This window comes from Pseudorasbora parva, chromosome 3 (genome assembly GCF_024679245.1).
Source record: "Pseudorasbora parva isolate DD20220531a chromosome 3, ASM2467924v1, whole genome shotgun sequence".
In the NCBI taxonomy this organism is placed as follows: domain Eukaryota; kingdom Metazoa; phylum Chordata; class Actinopteri; order Cypriniformes; family Gobionidae; genus Pseudorasbora; species Pseudorasbora parva.
This window is the reverse complement of record NC_090174.1, coordinates 63,779,476-63,801,572: the sequence shown is the minus strand read 5'-3', so window position 1 is coordinate 63,801,572 and position 22,097 is coordinate 63,779,476. Positions and strand designations below refer to the sequence as shown.

The 22,097-nt window shown below is 38.9% G+C and overlaps 2 protein-coding genes across 2 annotated transcripts in view; both read left to right on the top strand.

Moving 5' to 3' along the window:
- The first annotated feature begins 4,596 nt into the window (after positions 1–4,596).
- LOC137072147 (homeobox protein goosecoid-2) lies at positions 4,597–10,439 on the top strand. The gene is made up of 3 exons (XM_067440366.1): positions 4,597–4,766; positions 7,061–7,263; positions 10,116–10,439. The coding sequence occupies exons 1-3, from the start codon at positions 4,616–4,618 to the stop codon at positions 10,215–10,217; spliced, it is 456 nt and encodes a 151-aa protein (XP_067296467.1). The 5' UTR covers positions 4,597–4,615; the 3' UTR covers positions 10,218–10,439.
- A 2,925-nt stretch (positions 10,440–13,364) lies between these two features.
- ythdc2 (YTH domain containing 2) overlaps positions 13,365–22,097 on the top strand; it is a 58,265-nt gene continuing 49,532 nt past the window's right edge. Inside the window, exons 1-2 of the mRNA XM_067439792.1 lie at positions 13,365–13,496; positions 15,006–15,156. Coding sequence (XP_067295893.1) covers positions 13,389–13,496; positions 15,006–15,156 — 259 coding nt within the window. The 5' untranslated portion in view covers positions 13,365–13,388. The remainder of the gene's footprint in view (positions 13,497–15,005; positions 15,157–22,097) is intronic.

Sequence of the window (22,097 nt, the reverse complement as noted above, 5' to 3'; positions counted from 1 at the left end):
AGCCCGCCCTGATGATCTCATTGGTCAGTTTCTGTTGATCATCCGTCCGTCGTCGGCTAAAGCCCGCCCTGATGATCTCATTGGTCAGTCTCTGTCGATCATCTGTCCGTCTTCGGCTAAAGCCCGTCCTGATGATCTCATTGGTCAGTTTCTGTTGATCATCTGTCCGTCGTCGGCTAAAGCCCGTCCTGATGATCTCATTGGTCAGTTTCTGTCGATCATCTGTCCGTCTTCGGCTAAAGCCCGTCCTGATGATCTCATTGGTCAGTTTCTGTCAATCATCTGTCCGTCGTCGTCTAAAGCCCGCCCTGATGATCTCATTGGTCAGTTTCTGTCAATCATCAGTCCGTCGTCGGCTAAAGCCCGCCCTGATGATCTCATTGGTCAGTTTCTGTCAATCATCAGTCCGTCGTCGTCTAAAGCCCGCCCCTGATGATCTCATTGGTCAGTTTCTGTCGATCATCTGTCCGTCGTCGGCTAAAGCCCGTCCTGATGATCTCATTGGTCAGTCTCTGTCGATCATCTGTCCGTCGTCGTCTAAAGCCCGCCCTGATGATCTGTCCGTCATCGGCTAAAGCCCGTCCTGATGATCTCATTGGCCAGTTTCTCTCGATCATCCGTCCGTCGTCGGCTAGAGCCCGCCCTGATGATCTCATTGGTCAGTCTCTGTCGATCATCTGTCCGTCTTCGGCTAAAGCCCGCCCTGATGATCTCATTGGTCAGTCTCTGTCGATCATCTGTCCGTCATCGGCTAAAGCCCGCCCTGATGATCTCATTGGTCAGTCTCTGTCGATCATCTGTCCGTCATCGTCTAAAGCCCGCCCTGATGATCTCATTGGTCAGTCTCTGTCGATCATCTGTCCGTCTTCGGCTAAAGCCCGCCCTGATGATCTCATTGGTCAGTCTCTGTCGATCATCTGTCCGTCATCGGCTAAAGCCCGCCCTGATGATCTCATTGGTCAGTCTCTGTCGATCATCTGTCCGTCATCGTCTAAAGCCCGCCCTGATGATCTCATTGGTCAGTCTCTGTCGATCATCTGTCCGTCTTCGGCTAAAGCCCGCCCTGATGATCTCATTGGTCAGTCTCTGTCGATCATCTGTCCGTCATCGGCTAAAGCCCGCCCTGATGATCTCATTGGTCAGTTACTGTTGATCATCTGTCCGTCGTCGGCTAAAGCCCGCCCTGATGATCTCATTGGTCAGTTTCTGTCGATCATCTGTCCGTCATCGGCTAAAGCCCGCCCTGATGATCTCATTGGCCAGTTTCTCTCGATCATCTGTCCGTCATCGTCTAAAGCCCGCCCTGATGATCTCATTGGTCAGTCTCTGTCGATCATCTGTCCGTCTTCGGCTAAAGCCCGTCCTGATGATCTCATTGGTCAGTTTCTGTTGATCATCTGTCCGTCGTCGGCTAAAGCCCGTCCTGATGATCTCATTGGTCAGTTTCTGTCGATCATCTGTCCGTCTTCGGCTAAAGCCCGTCCTGATGATCTCATTGGTCAGTTTCTGTCAATCATCTGTCCGTCGTCGTCTAAAGCCCGCCCTGATGATCTCATTGGTCAGTTTCTGTCAATCATCTGTCCGTCGTCGGCTAAAGCCCGCCCTGATGATCTCATTGGTCAGTTTCTGTCAATCATCAGTCCGTCGTCGTCTAAAGCCCGCCCCTGATGATCTCATTGGTCAGTTTCTGTCGATCATCTGTCCGTCGTCGGCTAAAGCCCGTCCTGATGATCTCATTGGTCAGTCTCTGTCGATCATCTGTCCGTCGTCGTCTAAAGCCCGCCCTGATGATCTGTCCGTCATCGGCTAAAGCCCGTCCTGATGATCTCATTGGTCAGTTTCTGTTCGGGGATAAGTACTCCTCTATGGAATCGAGGCCAGACCGAACTGCCCCACCTAAAAATGTTGTGGGCGGCGCTATGGCTGGCATCCAGGCTAATACATATATATACAAATCTATGTTCAGAAGGGCTTATCGGAATCCAATGGGTGACGTCACGGACACTACAGCCATATTTTACAGTCTATGGGGACGACCGATGAGTTTAAAGCTCTGCTAAAATGAGACGCGAGATGATGCTTCAGCAGAAGAAACCCTTTACATCTATAATCACATTAATATTTAAACACACACAGAAACATGAGCTACACATCATGGAAGTAAATGCCTCATCTCTGAGAGCAGAAAAGCATATCTATAACCATCATCATAATGAATATCAGTAGTCCAGACGGACGCCGTTTATTATCTCCATCCTCCTTATCGGTGTGGCTTAAGACAGATTTTGAAAATCCATTAATTCCTGAAGAAATCCATGTGTCCGCACGCGTATGATTACAGAGGATTTGCTGAGGATGAAGGGAACATGTACAATATGGCTTTTGTCAAAGAAGAGAGTGTGTCCGGGATAAGACCAGAGTCTAGCGGAGGAAATTAAGATATAGCTCGACTTTTAGCACCAGAAATTATCAATATAAACCCATGTGCTGCTTCAACAACGGTTCACACACAACATGATCCGACGCAGCAGCTCCTCAACTCAGATCAGGAGGAACAGTCCATCACAATCAAGCGTTTATTCATTCGGTTTATTTCATTTCGTTTATTTAGTACGTTTTTTGTATTTTATATCAAAGTAGATGTAAAAAAATGTTTATATATATATATACACTCTAAAAAATTCTGAGTAAAAAACAACCCAATGTTGGGTCAAATATGTACTAACCCAGCAGTTGGGTTGTTTTAAGCAAATATTTAACACCACCGCAGGATTAAAATAGCCCAATTGCTGGGTTAGTCCATTTCTGGGTTAAAACAACCCAGCATTTTTTAGAGTGTAGTTATAGTTCATAGTATTTTAATATATATATATATATATATATATATATATATATATATATATATATATATATATATATATATATATATATATATATATATATATATATATATATATATATATATATATATATATATATAAATGTCTGTATAGTTTTGTTTATTTTTTTAACACATTTTTATTTATTTGGAAAGTTTTTTGAATTTTATTTCAAGTAGCTTATATATATATATATATATATATATATATATATATATATATATATATATATATATATATATATATATATATATATATATATATATATATATTTGTTATAAGTTTTAATAATTTTGTTGTATTTTTGTCATTTTTTATATTTATTGATTAATAATATAATATATTATATATAAAAATAATATAATATTTTACTTCAGTTTATGTTTATTTTATTTCAAGTGGCAATTTTTAATTTTGTTGTTTTGTTTTTATATTTTTAATTTTGTTAAAGTTTTAGTCAAAAAATGTCTTTTTCGTTTTGTTTATTTTTATTTAAATTAATTTGTATTTATTTGTAAAGTTTTTTGTATTTTATTTCAAGAAGTTTATATATATACATTTTTTGTCTTTAAAACATGTCTGTATAATTTTTATTTATCTATTTATTTTATTTAATTATAAAAATAATATATATTTTATGTGAAGTAGCAATTTTTTTATTCTGTTGTTTTGTTTTTATAGATTTAATTGAATTGTATTTTTATCTTTATATTCTTTTGATCTTTTTAAATCATCTGTATAGTTTTTATTTTTTTTATTTATTTTTTTTATTGTATTTTATTTTATTTTGTTTATTTTATTTAAAGTAGCAATTTTTAATGTATTGTTTTGTTTTAATTTTTTATTTAATTTTTAATTTAAGTTAGTAATTTTTTTATATTCCTTTTTTTTGTCTGTATAATTTTTATTTATTATAAAAAAATAAATATTTTGTTTGTATGTTTTTAATTTTGCTAAAGTTTTAGTCAAAAAAATCTCTATACACTCTAAAAAATTCTGGGTAAAAAACAACCCAATGCCAGGTCAAAAATAGACTAACCCAGCGATTGGGTTTTCTTAAGCAAATATTTAACCCAACCGCAGGATTAAAACAACCCAATTGCTGGGTTAGTCCATATTTGACCCAACATTGGGTTAAAACAACCCAGCATTTTTTAGAGTGTACTTTTGTTTCTGCTTTTTTAGTTAATTTGTATTTATTTGTGAAGTTTTTTGTATTTTATTTCAAGTAGCATTTTGTTCTCTTTTTTTCCTTGGATATTAGAATCAAAATGAAGTTCTAGTTTTAAAACTAATTCTTCATCACCCAGTCTCATCTCCAGCGAAAGTGTCCTGATTTATGAATCTTGTGATAATATTGTTTTTATGAAGCATCCGTGCTTCCCCATAGAGCCAAGCTTGCCTCATGCGTCCCCCAAAAACCTGTTTTCCTCCATAAAAGAGAGCGCAGGTCAAAGCTTGGCGGAGTAAAGCTCATGCAGATGCGGATCCGCAGCACATTTATCCCCGCTCAACAATGAGGATTTTCCGGCGTTTGATACAGTGAGATCTGAGCCCCTGATTACCTGGATGGCTCTCTAACACCTTCACAAAACGCCTCAGATTAGCTGGGATTGTATATATTTCCCCCAGGGCTGTATAGAGGGATTATTCCCTTTAATCCATCAGGTAATGGTGTGTGAGCGGCCGGCTCTATATGAGCGTGTCCTCGCCGCTCCGGGCCCAGATGGGACAGCATGTGCTCGGACCTCTCCTTCACCATCGACCGCCTGCTGAGCGCGGACGGGCCCCGGGAGGAGGAACCGGAACCGGGCCCGGTGGAGCCGGACCAGCCGGAGCCCCGGAGCCACTGCTGCCTCTGCGCGCACTGTGGAGAGATCCTGACCCGTAAGACTGACGATCCTTCGGGAAAACACATGCACTTAAAATGACTGGATGATGCTGGTCACTTTATTTAAGCAATTTACATTTAATATACATTTAATATTTACATTTAATATTACATTTATGCATTTAGCAGAAGACTTACAACTGAGGAGTACAGGAAGCGACCCGCAGAAACGCAAAGAGTGAGATTACTCACAGCTAAAAAAAATTAATGCTTGGTTGTTTTAACCCAATATTGGGTCAAATTGTTCCAATCCTGTGGTTGGGTTAAATATTTGCTTAAGACAACCCAATCGCTGGGTTACTTCATATTTGACCCAACATTGGGTTGTTGTTTTTCCCAGAATGTTTTTAGAGTGCAGATTAGCAAAAACTAGAATAGGAGGGAAATGAGAAAATAGAGCAGGAAGAGTTTGATGGTTTTTTTTTTTTTTTTTTTGGTAACACTTTAGAATAATGGTGATTAGTTAACGACATTAGTCATTCGGGAAAACACACTCTTAAAAATGCTGGATTAAAAACAACCCAAGTTGGGTTGAAAATGGACTAACCCAGCAATTGGGTTTTTTTATTTAACCAACCCACTGTTAAAAAAACCCAATTGATGGGTTAGTCCATTTTCAACCCAACTTGGGTTGTTTTTAACCCAGCATTTTTTAGTGTTGTTTTCACGGATACAGCAAAGCAGATTTAAATCTCATAAATATGCATGAAGGAAACACTTGATCATTAATATGGAAGATTTTATTTATTCTTATGCCATATTATAGATTTTGTATTAATGTGTAAAATTATTGTTTTGTATTTTTTTAGTGTGTGTCATTGTCTTTTTTGTCTTTTTAAAACACTTCTGTAGTTTTTCAGTTAACGTTTATTTATTACCAGTAGCATTTTTTTAAATTGTGTTTAGTTTTAGTAATTTTGTTGTGTATTTTATAAATTTTTGGTCTTTTTAAAATGTCTATGTTTTCTTTTGATGAATTATTATTTAATTATTTAATTGTATTATTTATTTAAAAAATCAAAAATAAATCTATTTGATTTGATTAATATTGTATTTTCATTTTTCATTTTATTTTGTTTAGTTTTAGTCATTTTTTTATATATTTTAAATATATATATATATATATATATATATAACGTCTATATTTTTTATTAGTTATTATTTCTTTTTAATTTCTTTTTTAAAAAAAATACAAAATTATTTTATATGTATTAATATTGTATTTTTGTCCTTTGTTTGTCTTTTTAAAACATGTCTGTATAGTTTTCGTATAGTATAGGTTCGGCTCCTTTGGTCGCCCAAATAAAGCTAATTAATTAGGTCTTATTTAATTCTATAAACTGTGTGTGTGTGTGTGTGTGTGTGTGTGTGTGTGTGTGTGTGTGTGTGTGTGTGTGTGTGTGTGTGTGTGTGTGTGTGTGTGTGTGTGTGTGTGTGTGTGTGTGGCATGTTTTGTGACATATGAGGACTCAAATGTGTATAATGCCATGGGTATGACACAGGTATTACAGGAGAGGGTGAAATATGAGGACATTACCCATGGCCCCACTTTACAAAAGGCTTATAAATCACACAGGAGGAGTTTTTATGAGAAAGTAAAAATGCAGAATGTTTACTGTGATGGGTAGGTTTAGGGGCAGTGTGTGTGTGTGTGTGTGTGTGTGTGTGTGTGTGTGTGTGTGTGTGTGTGTGTGTGTGTGTGTGTGATGGGTAGGTTTAGGGGCAGTGTGTGTGTGTGTGTGTGTGTGTGTGTGTGTGTGTGTGTGTGTGTGTGTGTGTGTGTGTGTGTGTGTGTGTGTGTGTGTGTGTGTGTGTGTGTGTGTGTGTGTGATGGGTAGGTTTAGGGGCAGTGTGTGTGTGTGTGTGTGTGTGTGTGTGTGTGTGTGTGTGTGTGTGTGTGTGTGTGTGTGTGTGTGTGTGTGTGTGTGTGTGTGTGTGTGTGTGTGTGTGTGTGTGTGTGTGTGTGTGTGTGTGTGATGGGTAGGTTTAGGGGCAGTGTGTGTGTGTGTGTGAGAGAGAGAGAGAGAGAGAGAGAGAGAGAGAGAGAGAGAGAGAGAGAGAGAGAGAGAGAGAGAGAGAGAGAGAGTGTGTGTGTGTGTGTGTTCTGTGTGAGTGTGTGATGGGTAGGTTTAGGGGCAGTTTGTAAAAGCCATTACGCCTATGGAATGTCACCACATTTCACAAAAACAAGCGTGTGTGTGTGTGTGTGTGTGTGTGTGTGTGTGTGACAGACGGACGGTTCTGTGTTAAATGTGTGCATGTGACTGACACGGCCGGTTCTGTGCTGTAGTTTGGGCTCCGCGGGTGTTCCAGGAGGCGGGCTCTGCTGACACTCATGGCCCGGTTCAGAGGCGCGTTCGGCGGCATCGCACCATCTTCACCGAGGAGCAGCTGGCAGCTCTTGAGGATCTGTTCCGGCTTAACCAGTACCCCGACATCAACACACGCGAGGACCTGGCCCAGCGCACACACCTGCGGGAGGAGCGAGTCGAGGTGAGCCACACTATTACTAACATTATTCCTCAATGTTGTCTGAACGTTCAGTATGTCCAGTTCTATAGTGAACGTTACATTGTATCATTCTTCAAACGTTATGGGAACGTTACATTGTATCATTCTTCAAACGTTATGGGAACGTTACATTGTATCATTCTTCAAACGTTATGGGAACGTTACATTGTGTCATTCTTCAAACGTTATGAGAACGTTACATTGTGTCATTCTTCAAACGTTATGGGAACGTTACATTGTGTGATTCTTCAAACGTTATGAGAACGTTACATTGTATCATTCTTCAAACGTTATGGGAACGTTACATTGTATCATTCTTCAAACGTTATGAGAACGTTACATTGTGTCATTCTTCAAACGTTATGGGAACGTTACATTGTGTCATTCTTCAAACGTTATCAGAACGTTACATTGTGTCATTCTTCAAACGTTATGGGAACGTTACATTGTGTCATTCTTCAAACATTATGAGAACGTTACATTGTGTCATTCTTCAAACGCTATGGGAACGTTACATTGTGTCATTCTTCAAACGTTATGAGAACGTTAATTGTATCATTCTTCAAACGTTATGGGAACGTTACATTGTGTCATTCTTCAAACGTTATGAGAACGTTACATTGTGTCATTCTTCAAACGTTATGAGAACGTTACATTGTATCATTCTTCAAACGTTATGAGAACGTTAATTGTGTCATTCTTCAAACGTTATGAGAACGTTACATTGTGTCATTCTTCAAACGTTATGAGAACGTTACATTGTGTCATTCTTCAAACGTTATGGGAACGTTACATTGTGTCATTCTTCAAACGTTATGGGAACGTTACATTGTGTCATTCTTCAAACGTTATGGGAACGTTATATTGTGTCATTCTTCAAACGTTATGGGAACGTTACATTGTGTCATTCTTCAAATGTTATGGGAACGTTACATTGTATCATTCTTCTAACGTTATGGGAACGTTACATTGTGTCATTCTTCAAACGTTATGGGAACGTTACATTGTGTCATTCTTCAAACGTTATGGGAACGTTACATTGTGTCATTCTTCAAACGTTATGGGAACGTTACATTGTGTCATTCTTCAAACGTTATGGGAACGTTACATTGTGTCATTCTTCAAACGTTATGGGAACGTTACATTGTATCATTCTTCAAACGTTAAGGGAACGTTACATTGTATCATTCTTCAAACGTTATTAGAACGTTACATTGTGTCATTCTTCAAACGTTATGGGAAGGTTACATTGTGTCATTCTTCAAACGTTATGGGAACGTTACATTGTATCATTCTTCAAACGTTAAGGGAACGTTACATTGTATCATTCTTCAAACGTTATGGGAACGTTACATTGTGTCATTCTTCAAACGTTATGAGAACGTTACATTGTGTCATTCTTCAGACGTTATGGGAACGTTACATTGTATCATTCTTCAAACGTTATGGGAACGTTACATTGTGTCATTCTTCAAACGTTATGGGAACGTTACATTGTGTCATTCTTCAAACGTTATGGGAACGTTACATTGTGTCATTCTTCAAACGTTATGAGAACGTTACATTGTGTCATTCTTCAGACGTTATGGGAACGTTACATTGTATCATTCTTCAAACGTTATGGGAACGTTACATTGTATCATTCTTCAAACGTTATGGGAACGTTACATTGTATCATTCTTCAAACGTTATGGGAACGTTACATTGTATCATTCTTCAAACGTTATGGGAACGTTACATTGTGTCATTCTTCAAACGTTATGAGAACGTTACATTGTGTCATTCTTCAAACGTTATGAGAACGTTACATTGTGTCATTCTTCAAACGTTATGGGAACGTTACATTGTGTCATTCTTCAAACGTTATGGGAACGTTATATTGTGTCATTCTTCAAACGTTATGGGAACGTTACATTGTGTCATTCTTCAAACGTTATGGGAACGTTACATTGTGTCATTCTTCAAACGTTATGAGAACGTTACATTGTGTCATTCTTCAAACGTTATGGGAACGTTACATTGTATCATTCTTCAAACGTTATGGGAACGTTACATTGTGTCATTCTTCAAACGTTATGAGAACGTTACATTGTGTCATTCTTCAAACGTTATGAGAACGTTACATTGTGTCATTCTTCAAACGTTATGGGAACGTTACATTGTGTCATTCTTCAAACGTTATGGGAACGTTATATTGTGTCATTCTTCAAACGTTATGGGAACGTTACATTGTGTCATTCTTCAAACGTTATGGGAACGTTACATTGTATCATTCTTCAAACGTTAAGGGAACGTTACATTGTGTCATTCTTCAAACGTTATGGGAACGTTACATTGTATCATTCTTCAAACGTTATGGGAACGTTACATTGTATCATTCTTCAAACGTTATGGGAACGTTACATTGTATCATTCTTCAAACGTTATGGGAACGTTACATTGTATCATTCTTCAAACGTTATGGGAACGTTACATTGTATCCAGGGCTTGACATTAACTTTTTTGCTGACCAGCCCATGTGGCTAGTGGTTTACCAAAGTTACTAGCGACTCAGCATTTTCACTGGCCACAATTATGCTGTTTGGAAATTCCATTGTATATTTTTAAAGTTGACTTTGGCATGGTTAAATTACTTGATTTTAAGTCATTTTACCTGATTTAGATGATTTAAAACCCTTTCAAACTTTTAAATGCAGAAAGACCCCAAAATCCTGAGTTTATATCTCACAATTCCGAGTTTATATCTCAGTCCCGTGTGTGTGTGTGTGTGTGTGTGTGTGTGTGTGTGTGTGTGTGTGCGTGCGTGCGTGTGTGTGTGTGTGTGATTGTTCCAGGTGTGGTTTAAGAACCGAAGGGCGAAATGGAGGCGACAGAAGCGGCTTCCCTACAGCCTCCGAGGACCCGACGACTGGAAAACCGGCCTTCACAACGACTGACCAGAGCGTCATTAAACCTCAGACGGACTATGAAAAAACATCGGCTGATTCATAGTAATTAATAATTGGACATTATATGTTTTGTTATTTTTTGTCATGTTTAATAAAATAAAAACTTGCCAATTCTAAAAATGAAACCTGATGTATAATTAATTAAATAATAAACATTAAAAACATTATGAATGTGATGACGGATATCAGAGCTCGACATTAACGCTTGTGGATTTTTTGAAGGGGAAGTGAAAGAGAATTTTACTAGCGGATTAAAAACGGCAATAACAAAACAATAACTAGCGAATCACCAAAATGCAAGAATAATTGTTCATTCTTTAGTGTAAGTGTCATTTTTCCTTTAATCTTATTAAATATAAGCTATGCTTCAGGTTTCATATTATATTCTTAATTTTGATCTATATATTAAATTAAAATAAAACACTATAGGGCTGTTACCAATCAAATTAAATAATTGACACCGAAATATTACAACTGAATTAAATAATGTTATGAGATTTGTATTTTAAAATAAACAAATAAGAAATGTTGGAAAGTATGTTTAAACATGAAACTAAACCACCAGTAGGGGGCAGCAGGTGAGTCTAAATGAGTGAGTCACTGAATCGATTCATTAAAATGATTCATTCAAACGGCTGTTAAATGGCAAGAACGAGGCATTTTAATTCAAACGATTAATTTAAATACTGAATGATTGCCGTGAGAGGCATTATGATCTATTTTTCGTGGACTATTGCGCTTAAACAGTCCAATACATACAAAATTATTTCAAAATGCTGAGTATTGCAGAGTATTCAGGGCTCGACATTAATGCTTGTCAGGTGGATTTGAAGGGGAAGTTCACACTGAGAAACTGCGCTAAACATTCAAAATGTGATGTTTTCATATTTATAACATATGATACAGTTAAACAACATCACACAACCAAGAGTGTGTTTTCCTGAATACCATCACGACTGAAAATGATACAGATTTCATATGACAGCTCCATAGACAATTAATTAACTTTAATAACTTACATTTTAGATGCAATATTGACTGTTTTTGTTCTATTTCAGCAGCGAAAATAGATCATAACGCCTCACACAGAAACAGTGTGTGTCTCAACGACTGCCTCGTTTGTGAATGAATCAACCGTTTGAATGAATCGTTTGGATGAATCGACTCAATGACTCACTCATTAAGACTCACCTGCTGCCCCCTATTGGTGGTTTAGTTTCATGTTTAAAAATACTTTCCAACATTTCTTATTTGTCTATTTAAAAATACAAATCACATAACATTATTTAATGCAGTTGTCATTTTTCAGTGTAAATTCTTTAATTTGATTAGTAACAGCCCTATAGTGTCTTATTCTAGTTGAATGTATTGATCAAAATTAAGAATATATTATGAAACCTGAAGCATAGCTTATATTTAATACGATTAGGGGGGAAATGCCCTTTATAAAAGGTAAAAATATCCCGAATATGCAGATTTAAATATGTCAAAACTGATTGAACTTTGCTTTAGAATAAATCATATCTTCAACACACAAAACAACAACAACAAAAATAAACTTTTTTTCCGGACAAGCACATTTGAATGTGAATGAATGAGCGATTTACCGAAGGACAAGCACATGACCATGCTTAATGTCGAGCCCTGGATATCATGAGCTTCACATTTTCACAATAACTCAAAAATAAAGCATTGTCCCTAAATATGATCAATGCAATATTTAAGCATTAGAGATTCATATTTGGATGCTAGCATGCTAGTGAGTGTGATATAGCTTTTGCACAATAGTTCAATAAACACTATATGAAACAATACGGTCTGTTTTCACCTAATTAAATATTTCCAGTCGAAGCCTCTGACACGCTCAGAGAAGTCCTAACAGGATTTACCACACTGCTAGTATGAATCAGCATGTTTTGCTAGCATTTTGTACAGCATTGCTAACAGGATTTACCACTTTGCTAGCATGAATTAGCATTTTGCTAGCATGTTTTAACACACTGCCTAAGCATGAGTTAGCATTTTGTTAAAATTAAGTAGGCCTATAGCATAGATTAGCATGTTGCTAACATTTGAACACATTGTTAACATTAATTAGCATGTTTCTACCAGGAATTAGCAAGTTGCTAGCATGACTTAGCATGTTTCTAGCACAAATTCACATTTTGGTAACATTTTTAACACATTGTTAGTATGAATCAGCATGTTTTGCTAACATTTTGTACAACATTGCTAACAGGATTTACCACTTTGCTAGCATGAATTAGCATTTTGCTAGCATGTTTTAACACACTGCCGCATGAGTTAACATTTTGTTAAAATTAAGTAGGCCTATAGCATAGATTAGCATGTTGCTAACATTTTAACACATTGTTAACATTAATTAGCATGTTTCTACCATTAATTAGCATGTTTGTTAGCATGACTTAACATGTTTCTAGTATGAATTCACATTTTGGTAACATTTTTAACACATTGCTTCTTGTTTTGCTAGCATTCTGTACAACATTGCTAACAGGATTTACTGCTTTGCTAATATGAATTAGCATTTTGCTAACATGTTTTAGCACACTGTAAGCATGAGATAGCATTTTGTAAATATTAAGTATAGCATGTATTAGCATGTTTCTAAAATTTTAACACATTGTTAGCATGAATTAGCATGTTTCTAGCATGAATTAGCACATCCCAGGTATGTTTTAGCATGTAGTCCTAGTGTAGTCGTTAAGGTCGCATCCTATGGCAAGTATTTTTGTAGTTTTATTAGTCTATTTAACAAAAATCGTAAGTCCGATCTGATCTTAAGATACAGCGACGTGAGTCAGAAGGTCTGAGCCGACATAATTAGCTAATAATTGCTCTTGGGAAGTTACAGTTTAATATAAAATGTTTTTGTCTGTACAGATGTTCTATGACTCATTAAATATAATTAAGAAGTAAGGACTGTATAAAATGTACATATTTTCTTGTGTGTAAAGACAGTATTAATTAAAGATATTTAAAATATTAAAATGTATCAAGATAAGGAATGTTCTGAAACATGGAAAGATCAGTTTGATGGTAAACGTTTTGTTTTAAATTAATAAAATGTAATAAAAACAAACACCGCTGATCTCGGCGCGACATGTCGCCGGGGTGACGTCAGAGGATCTGTTGCGCATGCGCAGCCTGAGTTTCGATTCTCCACAGACAGAAACACACACACACACACACAACCCAAACACAGCAGTGACTGACAGCCGAATCAAACCTCCCGGACCCGGCCAGGTGTGTGTGTATATGTGTGTATGTGTGTGTGTGTTAACTCGGTGTTCTCCTCAGAGGCTCCAAACGCGTGAGATGTCTCGACTTTATTATTATGGGCTGTAAACGCGCGGTGAAGTGACGCTCGCGACGCTCAATGAATGAACAGGATTCATATAAACACGATATTAACAGTATTTAAGTTAAAACAGTGGGTTTTCCAGCGTTCTGGTCCGTGTGTAGCAAGTGTCAGTGTGTTGAGGATAGTGTTGTGTATTATACGCTAGTTTAGCTGTAAGTTAACGTTAGCTGCTAACGCACACTGAGTTTTGTTTTTATCTTTACAGTTTGTGTGGATTATATTTGTTTCTTCTGTTTGCTTCTACAGTTTACTGGGTGTAAGAATAAAATACATGATTTACAATAAGACTAACTAAACGATATACAGTACTTTTATATTATTATATTATAATAAATCATGACAGATACATTTACATTTATTCATATAGCATTAGCATCACTGAGGGAAAGTTTAGAGAAAAAGTGTAATTTATATATATAAATATATATATATAGTAATTATATGCAATATAAATATGAAATATACATTTATTTATATAAAAATACGTATAATTTAACATTTTTAAATTTAATTTAATTTTAATATATATATATATATATATATATATATATATATATATATATATATATTAAAATAAAATTTAAAAATGTTAAATATAAAAACAAATAACTTATAAATAATGTTAAAGTAAATAAATGGGTTATTAAACAAATATATGGCATTAAATTAAATAAATGTATATAAAAATAAGTAACTAATAAAAAATTTAAGTTTAAATGAATAAATAAATTTGTAATTTTATATATATATAAAATGTAAAAGATTTCAATAAATATAAAAATAATTAGCTTAATATTTATTTACTTAAATAAATACATTTAAATACATTTAAAAAATAAATGTAATAAATATTAGACCATTATATAAAAATATGGCAAGGTGTTCATTTTCATAAATATTACATTAATAGAAAAATAATAAATATAAAATATATATAAAATATATAAAATATATATAAAAATAAATAGCTTATAAAATAAATAATATTGAAGTAAATAAATAAATTAGTAATTAAACAAACAAAAAAAGTTCAAATTAATCAAATGGAAGTTGCTTAGGATAAAAGCGTCCGTCCGCTAAATCATGGGTTTCAAGCGTTTAGAATACATTGTCGTATAAAGACCCATTGCTATGAAATTAATATTCTAAATCTGTTTAAAATATTTAGTTTTTGTTAAGTTTTATTATTACGCCATTTTCTACTAATAAAAATAATTTAGCAAATGCTTTTATTTTTTGTTGAGTTTTTTTCTTCCAGTTTTTTGTTTTTGTTAACTGTGAACAAGAGATTCACATCAAACTCGAGATTATGAAATAATATACTAATATTTAGTGGTGTTGTCATTGAGAGAATAATCCTGTACTTTGACCATTACTATTCCTGCATGAAGGGAGAAGAAATGTCCCGTAAATCAAGCATGAGCGCGTCTAAACAGACGTCCTCCGTGAAGGCTAAAGGACTCAAGGACATCCGCATCGAGGAAGAGGTCAAGATCTCCGTGAACATCGCACTGGAGAGGTTCCAGTACAGCGACGACAAAGGTTTGAGGAGCTGTAAAACAAGCATTTAATGCTGGAAATAGGGCTGCACGATAATGGTTAAACTGATAAGCACGATTAGTTTGCTCAAAATTATAATCACGATTATTCTATGGAAAAGTTATGGCCGTTTTGCATGTTCTTTACCAAGCTGCACTTCAGCCAGAAGGCCTGTAGGTGGCACACTGACTTCATTTAACCAACTATGATAACTTAATTAGATGCTAAATCTATACAAAACACATACTTTTGGTGAACGCTTTGTAATCTGTATAGATTTTTAAAGCAACACAATTCGTTCCCTTTATTATTATTATTATTTAAATTATCTATGTAAAAAGCATTGCAGCTGCACAGCAGACCTAGCAGAGCGTATAAGCTCCCTGATTGGCTGTGCTGCTGCAACTACAGGAACCTATGGCGAGGCGACTGTTCATCATAAAAGTGCATCCAACCATCATAAAAATGCATCCATCCATCCATCCATCCATCCATCCATCCATCCATCCATCATAAAAGTGTATCTATCCATCATAAAAGTGCATCCATCCATCATAAAAGTGCATCCATCCATCATAAAAGTGCAGCCATCTATCATAAAAGTGCAGCCATCCATCATAAAAGTGCATCTATCCATCCATCATAAAAGTGCAGCCATCCATCATAAAAGTGCATCCATCCATCCATCCATCATAAAACTGCATCCATCTATCATAAAAGTGCAGCCATCCATCATAAAAGTGCATCTATCCATCATAAAAGTGCATCTATCCATCCATCCATCATAAAAGTGCATCTATCCATCCATCCATCATAAAAGTGCAGCCATCCATCATAAAATTGCATCTATCCATCCATCCATCATAAAAGTGCAGCCATCCATCATAAAAGTGCATCTATCCATCCATCCATCATAAAAGTGCAGCCATCCATCATAAAAGTGCATCTATCCATCCATCCATCATAAAAGTGCAGCCATCCATCCATCATAAAAGTGCATCCATCCATCCATCCATCCATCCATCCATCCATCATAAAAGTGCAGCCATCCATCATAAAAGTGCATCCATCCATCCATCCATCATAAAAGTGCATCTATCTATCATAAAAGTGCATCCATCCATCCATCTATCCATCATAAAAGTGCATCTATCTATCATAAAAGTGCATCCATCTATCCATCCATCCATCATAAAAGTGTATCTATCCATCATAAAAGTGCATCTATCTATCATAAAAGTGCATCCATCTATCTATCCATCCATCCACCCATCCATCATAAAAGTGCATCTATCCATCATAAAAGTGCATCCATCCATTTTTATGATGGATGCAATTTTATGATGGATCAATGCACTTTAATGATGGATAGATGGATGCATTTTTATGATGGATGGATAGATGCATTTTCATGATGGATGGATGGATGGATGCACTTTTATGATGGATGGATGGATGCATTTTATGATGGATTGATTCACTTTTATGATAGATAGATGGACTTTAATGATGGTTAGATGGATGCATTTTTATGATGGATAAATACACTTTTATGATGGATGGATGGATGCATTTTTATGATGGTTGGATGCACTTTAATGATGGATGGATGCACTTTTATGATGGATAGATACACTTTTATGATGGATGGATAGATGGATGGTGAACAGAAAACAGCTGATGGTGAACAGAAAACAGAGCTGATGGTGAACAGAAACAGAGCTGATGGTGAAAAGAAACAGAGCTGATGGTGAACAGAAACAGAGCTGATGGTGAACAGAAAACAGCTGATGGTGAACAGAAAACAGCTGATGGTGAACAGAAAACAGAGCTGATGGTGAACAGAAACAGAGCTGATGGTGAACAGAAAACAGAGCTGATGGTGAACAGAAACAGAGCTGATGGTGAACAGAAACAGAGCTGATGGTGGACAGTAACAGAGCTGATGGTGAACAGAAACAGAGCTGATGGTGGACAGAAACAGAGCTGATGGTAGACAGTAACAGAGCTGATGGTGGACAGAAACAGAGCTGATGGTGGACAGAAACAGAGCTGATGGTGGACAGAAACAGAGCTGATGGTGAACAGAAACAGAGCTGATGGTGGACAGAAACAGAGCTGATGGTGAACAGAAACAGAGCTGATGGTGAACAGAAACAGAGCTGATGGTGGACAGAAACAGAGCTGATGGTGGACAGAAACAGAGCTGATGGTGGACAGAAACAGAGCTGATGGTGGACAGAAACAGAGCTGATGGTGGACAGAAACAGAGCTGATGGTGGACAGAAACAGAGCTGATGGTGGACAGAAACAGAGCTGATGGTGGACAGAAACAGAGCTGATGGTGAACAGAAACAGAGCTGATGGTGGACAGAAACAGAGCTGATGGTGGACAGAAACAGAGCTGATGGTGAACAGAAACAGAGCTGATGGGAGAAACAGAGCTGATGGGAGAAACAGAGCTGATGGTGAACAGAAACAGATGGTGAACAGAAACAGAGCTGATGGTGAACAGAAACAGAGCTGAGGGTGAACAGAAACAGAGCTGATGGTGAACAGAAACAGAGCTGATGGTGAACAGAAACAGAGCTGATGGTGGACAGAAACAGAGCTGATGGTGGACAGAAACAGAGCTGATGGTGGACAGAAACAGAGCTGATGGTGAACAGAAACAGAGCTGATGGTGAACAGAAACAGAGCTGATGGTGGACAGAAACAGAGCTGATGGTGAACAGAAACAGAGCTGATGGTGGACAGAAACAGAGCTGACGGTGGACAGAAACAGAGCTGACGGTGGACAGGAACAGAGCTGACGGTGGACAGAAACAGAGCTGACGGTGAACAGAAACAGAGCTGACGGTGGACAGAAACAGAGCTGACGGTGGACAGAAACAGAGCTGACGGTGGACAGAAACAGAGCTGACGGTGGACAGAAACAGAGCTGACGGTGGACAGAAACAGAGCTGACGGTGGACAGAAACAGAGCTGACGGTGGACAGAAACAGAGCTGACGGTGGACAGAAACAGAGCTGACGGTGGACAGAAACAGAGCTGACGGTGGACAGAAACAGAGCTGACGGTGGACAGAAGCTGATGGTGAACAGCAACAGAGCTGATGGTGGACAGAAGCTGATGGTGAACAGAAACAGAGCTGATGGTGAACAGAAACAGAGCTGATGGTGAACAGAAACAGAGCTGATGGTGGACAGAAGCTGATGGTGAACAGAAACAGAGCTGATGGTGAACAGAAACAGAGCTGATGGTGGACAGAAACAGAGCTGATGGTGGACAGAAACAGAGCTGATGGTGGACAGAAACAGAGCCGATGGTGGACAGAAACAGAGCCGATGGTGAACAGAAACAGAGCCGATGGTGGACAGAAACAGAGCCGATGGTGGACAGAAACAGAGCCGATGGTGGACAGAAACAGAGCCGATGGTGAACAGAAACAGAGCCGATGGTGAACAGAAACAGAGCCGATGGTGAACAGAAACAGAGCCGATGGTGAACAGAAACAGAGCCGATGGTGAACAGAAACAGAGCTGATGGTGGACAGAAGCTGATGGTGAACAGAAACAGAGCCGATGGTGGACAGAAACAGAGCCGATGGTGAACAGAAACAGAGCCGATGGTGGACAGAAACAGAGCCGATGGTGGACAGAAACAGAGCCGATGGTGGACAGAAACAGAGCCGATGGTGGACAGAAACAGAGCCGATGGTGGACAGAAACAGAGCCGATGGTGGACAGAAACAGAGCCGATGGTGGACAGAAACAGAGCCGATGGTGGACAGAAACAGAGCCGATGCTGGACAGAAACAGAGCCGATGGTGGACAGAAACAGAGCCGATGGTGGACAGAAACAGAGCCGATGGTGGACAGAAACAGAGCCGATGGTGGACAGAAACAGAGCCGATGGTGGACAGAAACAGAGCCGATGGTGGACAGAAGCAGAGCCGATGGTGGACAGAAGCAGAGCCGATGGTGGACAGAAACAGCTCGCAATATTATCCTGTCGCAATATTTGTCGCAATATTATCCTGTTTGACACTGTGAAGCTGCTTTGACACAATCGTGATTGTAAAAGCGCTATATAAATAAACTTGATTGATTGATTGATTGAAACAGAGCTGATGGTGAACAGAAACAGAGCTGATGGCGGACAGAAACAGAGCTGATGGCGGACAGAAACAGAGCTGATGGCGGACAGAAACAGAGCTGATGGCGGACAGAAACAGAGCTGATGGCGGACAGAAACAGAGCTGATGGCGGACAGAAACAGAGCTGATGGCGGACAGAAACAGAGCTGATGGCGGACAGAAACAGAGCTGATGGCGGACAGAAACAGAGCTGATGGCGGACAGAAACAGAGCTGATGGCGGACAGAAACAGAGCTGATGGCGGACAGAAACAGAGCTGATGGCGGACAGAAACAGAGCTGATGGCGGACAGAAACAGAGCTGATGGCGGACAGAAACAGAGCTGATGGCGGACAGAAACAGAGCTGATGGCGAACAGAAACAGAGCTGATGGCGAACAGAAACAGAGCCGATGGCGGACAGAGCTGATGGCGGACAGAAACAGAGCTGATGGCGAACAGAAACAGAGCTGATGGCGGACAGAAACAGAGCTGATGGTGGACAGAAACAGAGCTGATGGTGGACAGAAACAGAGCTGATGGTGGACAGAAACAGAGCTGATGGTGAACAGAAACAGAGCTGATGGTGGACAGAAACAGAGCTGATGGTGAACAGAAACAGAGCTGATGGTGAACAGAAACAGAGCTGATGGTGGACAGAAACAGCTCGCAATATTATCCTGTCGCAATATTTGTCGCAATATTATCCTGTTTGACACTGTGAAGCTGCTTTGACACAATCAGGATTGTAAAAGCGCTATATAAATAAACTTGATTGATTGATTGATTGATTGATTGAAACAGAGCTGATGGTGAACAGAAACAGAGCTGATGGTGGACAGAAACAGAGCTGATGGTGAACAGAAACAGAGCTGATGGTGAACAGAAACAGAGCTGACGGTGAACAGAAACAGAGCTGATGGTGAACAGCTGATGGGAGAAACAGAGCTGATGGTGAACAAAAACAGAACTGATGGTGGACAGAAACAGAGATGATGGTGGACAGAAACAGAGCTGATGGTGGACAGAAACAGAGCTGATGGTGGACAGAAACAGAGCTGATGGTGAACAGAAACGGAGCTGATGGTGAACAGAAACGGAGCTGATGGTGAACAGAAACAGAGCTGATGGTGAACAGAAACAGAGCTGATGGTGAACAGAAACAGAGCTGATGGTGGACAGAAACAGAGCTGATGGTGAACAGAAACAGAGCTGATGGGAGAAACAGAGCTGATGGTGGACAGAAACAGAGCTGATGGGAGAAACAGAGCTGATGGTGAACAGAAACAGAGCTGATGGTGAACAGAAACAGAGCTGATGGTGGACAGAAACAGAGCTTATGGGAGAAACAGAGCTGATGGTGGACAGAAACAGAGCTTATGGGAGAAACAGAGCTGATGGTGAACAGAAACAGAGCTGATGGGAGAAACAGAGCTGATGGTGAACAGAAACAGAGCTGATGGGAGAAACAGAGCTGATGGTGAACAGAAACAGAGCTGATGGTGAACAGAAACAGAGCTGATGGTGGACAGAAACAGAGCTTATGGGAGAAACAGAGCTGATGGTGGACAGAAACCGAGCTGATGGTGAACACAAACAGAGCTGATGGTGGACAGAAACAGAGCTGATGGTGAACAGAAACAGAGCTGATGGTGAACAGAAACAGAGCTGATGGTGAACAGAAACAGAGCTGATGGTGAACAGAAACAGAGCTGATGGTGGACAGAAACAGAGCTGATGGTGGACAGAAACAGAGCTGATGGTGAACAGAAACAGCTGATGGTGAACAGAAACAGAGCTGATGGTGGACTGAAACAAAGCTGATGGTGGAAAGAAACAGAGCTGATGGTGAACAGAAACAGAGCTGATGGTGAACAGAAACAGAGCTGATGGTGAACAGAAACAGAGCTGATGGTGAACAGAAGCAGAGCTGATGGTGAACAGAAACAGAGCTGATGGTGAACAGAAACAGAGCTGATGGTGAACAGAAACAGAGCTGATGGTGGACAGAAACAGAGCTGACGGGAGAAACAGAGCTGATGGCGGACAGAAACAGAGCTGATGGTGAACAGAAACAGAGCCGATGGTGGACAGAAACAGAGCTGATGGTGAACAGAAACAGAGCTGATGGTGGACAGAAACAGAGCTGATGGTGAACAGAAACAGAGCTGATGGTGAACAGAAACAGAGCTGATGGGAGAAACAGAGCTGATGGTGAACAGAAACAGAGCTGATGGTAAACAGAAACAGCTGATGCTGAACAGAAACAGAGCTGATGGTGAACAGAAACAGAGCTGATGGGAGAAACAGAGCTGATGGTGAACAGAAACAGAGCTGATGGTGGACAGAAACAGAGCTGATGGTGAACAGAAACAGAGCTAATGGTGAACAGAAACAGAGCTGATGGTGGACAGAAACAGAGCTGACGGGAGAAACAGAGCTGATGGTGGACAGAAACAGAGCTGATGGTGAACAGAAACAGAGCTGATGGTGGACAGAAACAGAGCTGATGGTGAACAGAAACAGAGCTGATGGTGAACACAAACAGAGCTGATGGTGGACAGAAACAGAGCTGATGGTGAACAGAAACAGAGCTGATGGTGAACAGAAACAGAGCTGATGGTGAACAGAAACAGAGCTGATGGTGAACACAAACAGAGCTGATGGTGGACAGAAACAGAGCTGATGGTGAACAGAAACAGAGCTGATGGTGGACAGAAACAGAGCTGATGGTGAACAGAAACAGAGCTGATGGGAGAAACAGAGCTGATGGTGGACAGAAACAGAGCTGATGGTGAACAGAAACA

Coding starts and splice junctions, on each gene's coding strand:
- LOC137072147 (XM_067440366.1), top strand. CDS start 4,616: ATGTGCTCGGACCTCTCCTTCACCATCGACCGCCTGCTGAGCGCGGAC. Junction 4,767..7,060: donor CTGTGGAGAGATCCTGACCC/GTAAGACTGACG, acceptor TCTGTGCTGTAG/TTTGGGCTCCGCGGGTGTTC. Junction 7,264..10,115: donor TGCGGGAGGAGCGAGTCGAG/GTGAGCCACACT, acceptor TGATTGTTCCAG/GTGTGGTTTAAGAACCGAAG.